This window comes from Dromiciops gliroides, chromosome 1 (genome assembly GCF_019393635.1).
Source record: "Dromiciops gliroides isolate mDroGli1 chromosome 1, mDroGli1.pri, whole genome shotgun sequence".
NCBI classification, from domain to species: Eukaryota; Metazoa; Chordata; class Mammalia; order Microbiotheria; family Microbiotheriidae; genus Dromiciops; species Dromiciops gliroides.
In genome coordinates this window covers 640,323,096-640,335,365 of record NC_057861.1, presented here as the reverse complement: position 1 = coordinate 640,335,365, position 12,270 = coordinate 640,323,096, and the positions used below count along the sequence as shown (strand labels likewise).

The following is a 12,270-nucleotide window of genomic DNA, read 5'->3' as shown; positions in this document are numbered from 1 at the left end:
TTAAGATCCTTTGGGGTGGACAGTAACTGTTTTGATTTTTGTCTAGCACCCAGAACTGAGTGCAATGACAATTATGTGCTTAGAATATATTGGCTGAATTGAATGTGATAATTTTCATTGAAGTTGGTAACTTTTTCAAGTGAGTATTTATTTGTCAACAGGTAGAGAGGGAAGAACATTGGATTTAAAGTCAAAAGATTTTGATTTGAATCCTTACCCTCATATTATATCCTCACCTCTGCACTCTAGAAAAGTCACCTTATTTTAGCCTCAATTTCTTCATTTGTAAAACGAGGGGGTCAGGCTAGAAGAGGGGATCATAGATGTACAGCTGGAAGGACTTTAGAAGATCATTAAACCACTCCCCTTCCTTGATACATAATTTCTAAAATTCCTTCTAGTTTTCAATGCTATAACAATTTGGTTTTTTCTTATATGGTTTTTCTGTTTATATTCTTTCACCATTTGATAATCCTTTTTGAGTAGGGCTATTAGAAAAAATGCATTGTCACTCTGGCAAGTGAATCTTAGCAGAGAAACAGGAGGTTCTTTGATCTTTATCATTGTTTTCTTTCCTTTTAAGATCACCTGTCCAGGTGTGTTTCTTCCAGAGAAGAAAGGACTTTTACTCAGTGTCTGCATCCTTGATCAATACAGGGAGACAAAATGCTTTCCTGCAGTGTTCCCCCTTATGATTCACGAGGTTATGAAGTTTGATAAGGTAAAACTTTATTTTCTCAGCTTGGCATCTCTTTGTGATCACCTTTCACATAAATTCTTTTGATTGCCCATATATATCCTATATCTGATTGCTTACCACTTTAGGGAAGAGGGAAGAGGAGGGAAGAAGGAAGAGAGGGATAGAAATTGGAACTCAAAACTTTAAAAAATATTAAAAAATTGTTTTCTGTGTGACCTTGGGCAAGTCACTTAACCCCCATTGCCCCGCAAAACAAAACAAAAAAACAAAAAAAACCCCAAAAATTGTTTTTACACGTATTTTAGGGAAATATTATAAAAAAACTGAAAAAAGGTTACTATCTCATGATTGGGGGAGGGGAGAGGGTCTGGTTTTGCATCCCAAGTAATCTTATGAAGTTATTGCCACAAGTTACTATTTTCTGTTTCTGGAACTTCGATTACATTTTCTAACTAGACCATGCTTTGTTTTTCTAAATACATTGAAGTGCTACAAGTAATTAAATGAATGTTATAAAAGCAATTATCCTCAAATGACCTTTTTAAAATCTAGAAATAAAATTTTTACAGGGTGGGGTAAGGATTTCACCAAATCAGTTATCAAACATCTTGATGAAAATTGAGAGCCTGGCCTGTGAAAGACAAGACTTCTTATTTAGAGAGTCCAAGTTCTCTTGCAAATCTGATTCTATTACAGTGTTAACTTATATATAAAATATTAATGAACTCCAATTAATAACCTGCTGATTTCTAACAGCAGTTGGCAGACTATTCCAATAAAGTTCTACTCCATTGGTTCATCATGGTGTGGAGGTGACCCTGCATTCTCAAAAACTATGTCAGTCGGGGCAGCTAGGTGGTGCAGTGGATAAAGCACCGGCCCTGGATTCAGGAGTACCTGAGTTCAAATCCGGCTTCAGACACTTGACACTTACTAGCTGTGTGACCCTGGGCAAGTCATTTAACTCTCATTGCCCCACCAAAAAAAAAAAAAAAAACCCAGAAAGAAAAAAACCATGTTAGTCTATGTGCAATCTCTGGTTTGAATGGTTTGAACTTTGGGCCTCCCTGCACCAGGACCAGCTCAGAGAGGCTCTCCTTGAAGGGAAGATGGTCATCAGGTGATAGCTTTGTGGCCATAGTAATTAATAAAGGGTTGTGATATACTTCCATAGAATGAATACTGAAATCACTTATCCTCGAGGTATTGAAACATTATTTCACAGAATAAACCTTCTGGTACAATAGCAAAAGAATGCATAATCTCTTGGAATTAGTTTTAATGGATTTGAAGATGTACTCAACCGTGGATTTGTTGCTCTGAGACAAAAAGCATGATTTTCTTCAGGACAGCTGGCCATTATATTCGATGTTTTCATAGTGACTTTGGTAAATTGAAGAAATGCCCAGAAACAAATAGAATGAAAGGGCAAATGCAGTCTATGTGGGACTCAGAATCCTAGGGGGATGTACTTGTTTTGTGCAAGCACAGTAGGAAATGATAGATTCAATCAGGAACATATTTAAATGGATTGAAAATCACAAATGTCTTTGGAAAATATTGATATTCAAATTAATATATTACATCAAAGCAGCTCCATGAGCAACACCTACTGTGGGGCAATAATTCTGGGACTTCTCGGCTACATCGAAAACTCCATTCTGTTGGTTTTTTGGGCTGCTGGATTTTCTCCCCTGTTTTAGACCCTTTATTTGTTTATATTATCACTTTGTTTATTGCTTTTTGTCCTTTATTTAATTCTTTTTAATTTTTAAAGGTCATTGTATTTCTCTTTGTCTTCTTGTTGCTTTGTGTTCCCTGTCTTTCTTTGTATTTGTATGTAGGTTTTAGTATGTTTATATTCCATCTCTTATTCTGATCATTCTCTCTCCATCTGTTTGATCACTGAAGGGGAAAAAAGAATGATTGCATTATATATATGTGTGAGTGTGTGTGTGTGTGTGTGTGGAGAGCATTATACATACATGCACATATATGCATATACATACACACACATATATATGGCAGTTAGGTGGCATGGTGGAGTCTTTAGGACCTGAGTTCAAATGTCACCTCAGACACTTACTAGCTGTGTGACTCTGGGCAAGTCACATAACCCCAATTGCCTTAAACATCTGGGGCCATCTCCATTTGTCTTGCTGTATATCTTGCCACTGGACCCAGATGACTCTGGAGGAGAGAGTGAGGTTGGTAACCTTGCACAGCCCTCCTTCACTTAAATCCAATTCAGTGCAAGTCATGGTCCTCTTCCAGAATGAAGGACAAACAACAAGAGCAATGTGACCTTGGGCAAGTCACTTAACCCCAATTGCCTCCCCTACCCCAAAGAATGATTGCTTTATTTAAAAAAAAAAGAGGGAATAGGGAACAGAATTCAAGTTCTGTTTCTACTTTTTTACTGGCCACTTCCCTCATCTGTAAAATGGGAATGACATCCCTTGAACTATCATTACACAGGGTTGTTGTGAGGTTTAGAAAATAATAATGTATTTAAAGTTGTTTATAAAACTTAAAGCACCACATAAATACCAGCTATTACTCTTTTGTTATTTCCCATAATAATTTTTTTGCTTATCTATCCTACAATCTTTTATACACTTCTATTTATTTTCCTCTTTTCTTTTGAGTAGATGATTACTTTTATGTTGAGATAATTAATTGGAGGTAAACTCTAATTTCTGAAAGAGGATTGGATTTCTAGGACACTAGAAATGTGTAGACCCTGGCAAAAAGTATTCATGAAATTTCTGGACTAAATGAATTTCAGTCTAAAGATTCTATGACTATAACTTCAATTTTTTTTTTTTTAGTGAGGCAATTGGGGTTAAGTGACTTGCCCAGGGTCACACAGCTAGTAAGTGTCAAGTGTCTGAGGCCGGATTTGAACTCGGGTCCTTCTGACTCCAGGGTCAGTGCTCTATCCACTGTGCCACCTAGCTGCCCCTGCTCCTTGATATATTTTTAAGGTGCAGAATCAGGAACATTTAGGATACATATTTGACCTTCTGAGACTTTTCTCCAAAATACAGAATTATCACTGGTACCACATCAGAGACTGAATACTAGGCAAATGCTCTGACATTGATGATCTTTCCTATTTTGAACTGGTTTGTTTTGGGGCCTTTTGGTAAAGTATGTGGAAATGAAATGCCATATTGTTATTTTGTACATGCTAATTTCCCCCACTAAAACTAGTTTGTGTAAAATTTGAATGTAACCTACAATAGTTGTTATTTATCAGCATGTATCAGTATTTTTTTTGAATGATTTTATTTTGAGTTTAGCCAATATTTAGTGATAAGTTTAATGATACAAATAATTTCTGAGATGAAGGCATTTAAGTAGATCTATAAAGAGATGCTTTTAGATTATTCAGTTGCCACTTAATAAATTAAGTTTTTTCTAACTATAGTAGAATTTATTTGCTTTGAGTGGGAACATAATAATCAACTCATTAGTCTGTTCTCAACACAGTTATGTAAAATAATCTTTATTTTCAAAATAAACAAATTTTCTCACTTAACAGCTATGGGTAGGCTTACAAGAAGCTATCTTGGACCCTTGGATACATTTCTTGCTGTATATTTGGATGTTAATCCTCTTGCTTGTGTTGTCAAGCTTCTGAGAGAAGGATTTAAGGAGCAAAATGAGTACAATTACATTGTATGTTGTGATGGGTTGTGGTGAGCAATAACTTTTCATTTAAACATAGGACATAGTACCACAACAACTCCAAGTAGCGGACTTTGAAATTCTTCCCTGTTTTGGATTCATTTGTTACATAATAGTATTTGCTGGCCCAGTAGTGAAAGAAATTTTCTCAAACATCACTTAACTAGGAGGTACAGAATGTAGATAATGTATTCATGTAGTTACTTTTCAAGGATCCCCCCCCCGAACTCCGTTTTGATGAACTTCCGATTTTTTAAAAACAGAAAACATTATAGTCCTTTTGTAAGAATTCTAAAGCCATGAACAGTCAGCAGGTGAACTCACTATATAGTGAATGAGAAATGTCTTTTAAACTTTATTAAAAAACATTGATGACTTTATTTTGAAATTCTGAAAAATTTCTCTTTGAAATACAAGGATATTTTAGGAAACAGCTGTCTCAGCTTTTTTCAAGGCTTTTAATTTGCTTTTCCTTCAAAGTTCAGGTTCTTTTGATCTCCTATCTCATAAAATAGTTTCTCCTCCTTAGTTTTTTCTAAATAAGACAGAAGAAACTCTTCTGTAGAATTGGATCTTTTATACATAAATTGTTCATCTTTTCTACTTTATGAGGAGGTGAACCTCTGTGTTGGGCAAGACTTATAATAGCATGATCTCAGGAACATTCATAGAGAACATTTGGGCTGTATCTTTATTTGTAAAGGTCAGCGTGCAATTTCCCAGGTCATTCAGATTAAAAAACCCATCAACCACATTTTCTTAAAGAATTGGGATCATGGGACAGCTAGGTGGCATGGATAAAGCATCAGCCCTGGATTCAGGAGGATAGGAGTTCAAATCTGACTTCAGACACTTGACACTTACTAGCTGTGTGACCCTGGGCAAGTCATTTAACCCTCATTGCCCCACAATAAACAAAGAAATTAATAAAAAGAATTCAGATCATTAAGGAGGAGGTGAATTTGGGGGATTGAATAAGTTACTATTTTAGTCTATGCCTCATTCTTCATTTGTAGCAAAGTTACGATGGTAGCATTAAATAACACTATTTGACTAGATAGTCTTATTTAAATAGATGATAAAATTAAGGAATTAGATATATGCGAGCCAAACACCATACCCTTCCCATTGGGTAGATTGGGCAATGTAGCCAGATTATTCCTGAATAATTTCTCAAATGCTTCATGGTACAAATGTGTATTTTTTCTTTCCTGGAGGTTAGATATTGTACTAGATGGGAACAACTGCAGAGGGTTACTGTGATGATCAAATGTCTGTATAGTCACTGTAAACTTTAAATTTCAGCAACTTTTATGATTATCATTGATAACCTAATTTTGTGGCTATAGGAATACTAATAGTAGTGGGCATAAGTAAGGCTTTTAAAAAGTTTCTTTCCCTTTGTTTTTAAGATTATTTAGTTGCATAAAAAAGTCATAGGAATCAATATTTATGGAATACCTACTGTAAGCAGAACACTTTTAAAGATACTCTAATGAGGCTCTTGATTGGATTTACCTACATATTTGTATCTGGTTCTGAGCTGGATAGTTTTGTCAATCAAAAAGTAAGATTAGGTCAAGTTGAATTTTTAAAAGTGCATGTTAGGCTCAATTATCTAGTTCAGGCTTTCTTGACTGAGACCAATGCAATGATTCATATAATAAAGTGACGATTTCAAAAGTAGACAACTTCAAAACCTAGTTGTACTCACAATGGTCTATTATTGCTTTTTGAGTAGTAAGATCTACAGTTCTAGAATTTGGAAGATTGCAATCTGTAATTTATATGAGTACTTGACTATGAACCCATTCTGTTTTTCTCTCTAGATATTTATAAATGCACTTGATCCAGCTGCTGTAGCGGAGCTTCTAGAAAGTATGTATTATTAAAAATTGTTTTAAAAGTGTGTTAATTTATGAATGTGAAATTTTGCCACTATCTAAAAGGAGATTTATCTTATATTTATATTCAAGGCTGTGGGTGTAAAATCTGGCTCTCATTCTTGGGTTTCTTTTACAGAACCTTGTATAAAAGATGAAATATTAATTCAGTGGAATAAGAAGATTCTCCGTCACATTCTGAGGCTATTTCTGCCTTAATTCTTTGGTGACAGAGTTTCCTTTCCTCCTCCTATGTCTAGGGAGCAGTATGGAATTAGCAGGTGACCAACCTATAGATGCTTTTTGCTTTTGGACATTGGGTAGCAAGAGAATATAGACGTAGGATGGGAAATGGAACAAGGAGTACTAAAACCAGCAGTGGAGAAGCAAGGTAAAAGAGTAGGCACAGACATATTTTAGACCCTTAGAAGTACTTAGGAACTTGTGAGTAAGGTGGAGTTGGGGGTTTGGAGTCAGATGAGAAGTGTGGAATAGGGGCACACGCACGATATAGGTTATGACCAGGCTCTGGAATGAAACCATGGAAGCAGTTAGGAAACAGAAATTCAGATGATGAAGGGCAAGGCAAGACATTGCACTAAAAGCCAGCCAATGAGGCAGGCAGGCAGGCAGGCAAGAAGCAGAAAATCCAAAGAAGTAAGAGGAGAGAACAAATCAGGTTCAGATACCCAGATTAGTCCAAGCAACAGTACCAGAATCTGGATGATGGGCAAAGGACAGCAAGAGCAAGGACACTGGTTCTGAGGCAAACTCTTTCCCAGTCAGAAGTTCCTTAAGAATTTCCTAATGGCTCAGAAACCATTCCCTGGGCTTAGCCAACATGAGATCTGCTAGGAAGAAAGTTGCATTTAACTGGAAGAAATGAGGGACTGAAAAATAAGGGCTGATTTGGACAGATATTGTAAAGACAACTGAAAGTATTGGGCCAGTCTTAACATATCAAGTTTGTCATCTAAACATTGCCTAAAAAACAAGAATCTACTCTGCTCGAGTCCCCTCTTCACAATTAATTATTGTCATCTTTTGTCGCCTTCTGGAGGTCTTTAAACTTGGGACAGATATACATTAAATCTTTTGCAGCTGTATGTTTTGAAAAAATATTATTATCTTTGCTTACCCACAAAGTCTGGTCACCAAAGACATGACCCAAGAGCCTCTCTGGATTACAGTGAGAGATAAGTAGGTTAAGTTGGTTCCTGGAAGTTGTAGTTAAGGGGAATACTGGAAACAATCATAAATACTGTAATGGGTCTTTTCCTTCTTTCTCCATTTTCCAAAAGAAAGAGAGGTGGATCAGACATATGGAACTTAGATTCAGCCTGGATTAATGTTGGGCACAGCCCTGAGGTGCAAGTTGGGCCAGTGGCAATTTAGTAAGTGCTTAATACTTTTTTGTTGAGTTGAATTAAAGAGATCAAATAGCCCTAGCACACTCAGGGTTTTTAGAATCATAAAACCTGGGAGTTAGAGGGATCTCAAAGGCCATCTACTCCAATTCATGCCTTATTATGCATCTGACAGGTGTTTATCCAGCTCCACATGAAGACCTCCAATAATAAGGACCCCACAGGATATTCAGGGTTGGGAAAGTCTTTAAAGATCATTTTACCCAACTTCCAGGGCATGTGGGGTGTTCAAGGAGAACTAGCACTTCTGGAGTAAGGACTTGTCAAGCCCTTTTCAGTGCTGCTTGTTCACCTTTGGTGTGCATCTTCACCCTGTGCCCACTTTTCACCTGTGGCTCCAAGAAACTCTAGTATGTGCAGTGGTTAGACCCTAGTAAAACTATCTCAGCAGATGGGCTAAACAAAGTTGAGGATAATTGAGAGGCTTCAAACCCATTGGTGAGTAGGGAGATAGCTACTCCAAGCATGTGAAGACTTCCCCTGGTGGAATGGGCAGATGAGAACAGTTTGCCATGAAGGCAGCTGAAGCAGGCACTGTGGAGTATATAGAGCTTGGTCAGACATCAAAGACACCAAGATCATCCACTGCATCCTGGGCCATCATTAGTCATCTTGACTTTTGTCTTGCCGTTGGACTTCAATGACTTTGGAGGAGAGTGAGGCAGACAACCTTGTGCAACCCTGCCTCACTTAAATTCAACTGACTTGCAAGTCAGGACATCTCCTGTGATGTTATTGCTCCTCTTCGAAAATGAAGGATAAACCACCAACACAACAACCCAATTCCCTCATTTTGAAATTTATGTACTCTTCAGTCTACCTCCTTCAACCTACCTTAACCAGTTTTATTTTGCATCACTTCTCTTCATATAGTCTAAATTCCAGTTAAATCAGATGACTACCTATTCCCTGAACATTTGCTGTCTTCTCCCAGGGAATCAGCATAGTATACTAAACTTGGAGAGCTAAATTTGGAGTCACTGGATCTGAATTTGAATTCTAGCTCTGCTACTTGGTACCTGTGTGACTTTGGACAAAGCAACTTAAACTCTTTGGGGCTCAGTCTCTCCATTTGTAAAATAAAGGGTTTGGACTAGATGACATATGAGATTCCTTCTTTCTCTAGAGCTATAATCAAGCCTCTGTACATTTTGATAGACCATTCCACATTCCTGGAACTTAGACCATTCTTAACTTTTTTTTTCAAGGTATGCTTCAGGCCACCTCCCCCATGAAGTTTCTCCTTATTCTACCAGTTGGCATACTTAGTTTTATAGATTTTATGTTTCTCCTGTTAGACTTTAAACTTCTTGAGGGCAGGTAGGGATAATGGTAGTGGTGGTGATAATGAATAAGGGGTAGTTCCAGTTGTTTGTTTCTTCTTCAGTATATCCCTAAGGCTTTGAAAACTACATTGCACAAAATAGTCATCCAATAAATGTTTCTTTTCTTTTCTTTTTTTTTTTTTTTGGTAAGGCAGTTGGGGTTAAGTGACTTGCCCAGGGTCACACAGCCAATAAGTGTTAAGTGTCTGAGGCCAGATTTGAACTCAGGTCCTCCTGAATCCAGGGCCCGTGCTCTATCCACTGCGCCACCTAGCTGCACCTTCATATAGCTTTTTAATGGCAGAGTCAGAACTAAAATTCAGCTTTCTGGGTTCTGAACCTTAATTCTTCACTTGCTTACAATCACCTTTGATTTATTACATCAATAGCCTGAGCTGGAAAAGTCCTTTTCTTTAAAAGTACTTGTCCCAAAAGATCTGTCGAGAACCATTTAAGTGGCAAATCAACAGATACTTATTGATCAGTTTACTCTGGGCTAGGTGACCTGGAAGATACCGAGAAGACCAGATGTCTTCCCTTAAGGAGTTTACACTCTAGTTGGGGGAGATAATAGCTATGCTCTTAAGATCCTAGGATTTAGAATTGAAGAGTCCTTGGAGATCATCTAGTGAACCAGAGATTTTTAACCTGAATTCCATGAACTTTAAAAAAATAACTGCATTTTAATATAAATGGTTTCTTGTAGATCATATGTTTTATTTTATTTTTTATTATTTTGAGAAGGGATCCATAGCTTTCACTAGACTTTTTTTTTTTTTTAGTGAGGCAATTGGGGTTAAGTGACTTGCCCAGGGTCACACAGCTAGTAAGTGTTAAGTGTCTGAGGCCGGATTTGAACTCAGGTACTCCTGAATCCAGGGCCGGTGCTCTATCCACTGCGCCACCTAGCCGCCCCTTCACTAGACTTTTAAAGAGGCCCACGATGCACAAAAAAGATGAAGAATTCTTCATTTTAGTAATAATGATAATAATAGCTAGCACTTTACACATGGCATTTCACTTGATTCTCACAATAATCCTGTGAGGCAAGTGCTGTTATTATCTTCATATTACAGATGAGGAAACAGAGTCACAGAGAGTAAAAGTGACTTGTTTAGGTCATACAGCTACTAAGTGTTTGAGGCAAGAGTAAAATTCAAATCCTCTGGGGCAGCTAGGTGGCACAGTGGATAGAGCAATGGCCCTGGATTCAGGAGGACCTGAGTTCAAATCTGGCCTCAGTCCCTTGACACTTACTAGCTGTGTGACCCTGGGAAAGTCACTTAACCCCAATTGCCTCAGCAAAAAAAAAAAAAAGAAAAGAAAAGAAAAGAAATTCAAATCCTCCTGAGTCTAAGTCCAACACCCTCCACTGCATTACTCATCCACCTCCAATCCCATCATTTTACGTATGAGGAAACTGAGGCCCAGAGAAGTAAAGAATTTGTCCAAGGCTTCCAACTGACTCAAGTATCAGGAACAAAGGCTAGATTCAAACCAAAGTCTTATGGCTTCAAATGCAGTTGCACTTAACATTTCATTCTGCTCTCTCTTGTAGGATAAGGGCCAAATGGGCTATCTAGACAGGAAGTGCTGAGTTCTCATAAGGAAGCAGCCACTTCCACTGGATAGAGAGAAGGCTTCATGGAAATAGTGGTATTGAATTGAACTTTGAAAGATAGGTAGCTTAATCTTGTCCCTCAAGTATCTCCCCCATCTTTTGTCAGTATTGTGGAGCATTATTGCAAGAGAGCGTAATATGATAAAAAAGTCCAGGGCTTGGATTCAGAGTTGAACTTTGAACTGTCACTCTACTACTAATTATTTATGAGCTCTTGGGCAAGTTACTTAACCTCTGTGGGCCTCAGTTTCCTTATCTGTAAAACAAGAATGTTGGATTAGACCATGAGGTTTTTTTTTTTTGTGTGTGTGTGGCAATGAGAGTAATTGCTCAGGGTCACACAACTAGTAAGTGTCAAGTGTCTGAGGCTGGATTTAAACTCAGGTCCTCTTGAATCCAGAGCCAGTGCTTTATCCATTTCACCACCTAGTTGCCCCTAGACCATGAGTTCTTAACCCGGTATCTGTGAGCTTTCTTTTTAAAATATTTCAAAAACTATATTTCATTATACTTGGTTTCCTTGTAGTACTTTTATATTTACAGACTTTATTCTGAGAAGGGGTACATGAACTATATTAGATTGTCAAAGGGGTCCAGGACTCAAAATCGTCTAAGATTCCCTAGAGTAGATGATCTCTGTATTCCCTTTTATCTCTAAATATATGATCAAGTGATTTAAAAATATGTACTTATATAAACTTCTTTTATTGGCTTATAATTGGACACTTTCTCTTTATCCTGTTCATTTTTTTTTGTGAGGGAACTGGGGTTAAGTGACTTGCCCAGGGGGTCACACAGCTAGTAAGTGTTAAGTATCTGAGGCCACATTTGAACTCAGGTCCTCCTAAATCCAGGGCCAGTGCTCTATCCACTTCGCCACCTTGCTGCCCCCTATCTTGTCCATTTTTAAAAGTACTTTCCTAATAGTCTATGTCAAAAGCCCATTGTTTGTAAATGGGATTTTAATTTTATATCTAATTTGTGTATTTAGACAAATAGCAATACTTTTAGAAAGCCAGAATCATCCTGTCTGTGGTAATGGAAAAAAAAAAGGTTGTGCATTAAAATTTTAAGAGGAATTCAGTTCAACAAATATTTAATATCTGCTCTGTGCAAGGCCAACCTAGTTAACAGAAAGCTGGAAATCAGGAAAATCTGGATTTAACTCTGCATCTGACACATACATACTGGCTATGGGACCTGGGCAGGTCACTTAAACTTTCAGTAGCCCAGGCAATCCCCTACAACTATAAATTACAGAAAATTACCAGCATCAGTAGAGTATGTTTCTACAAAGGGACTTCCCTAAACAAATGAAATCGCAATTTTGAATCTTGACCCTGTCCCTTATAATCTCTGCGACCTTGGATGAGCCATTTTTAACCTGTGTGACCTTGGGCAAGTCACTTAACTTCCCTGAGACTCGGTTTCCTTTTCTGTAAAATGAGGGTTAGACTGGATGGCCTCTGAGGTATCTTCTAACTCTAGATCTGTGATCTTTTGATTGATTGACTTTTCCTTCCTTGAGTCTCAGTTTCCTCATCTGTAAAATGAAGGTGCTAGGACTAAATGATCTCTAAGGGTCATTTTAACTAATCCTATGAACTCTTATAAGTAATAT

At 37.5% G+C, this 12,270-nt stretch overlaps 1 protein-coding gene across 1 annotated transcript in view; it reads left to right on the top strand.

The window, feature by feature from the left end:
• Window positions 1-12,270, top strand: part of SPATA6L (spermatogenesis associated 6 like) — a 96,212-nt gene that overhangs the window by 6,613 nt on the left and 77,329 nt on the right. The window contains exons 2-3 of the mRNA XM_043977506.1: window positions 584-721; window positions 6,223-6,271. Coding sequence (XP_043833441.1) covers window positions 584-721; window positions 6,223-6,271 — 187 coding nt within the window. The remainder of the gene's footprint in view (window positions 1-583; window positions 722-6,222; window positions 6,272-12,270) is intronic.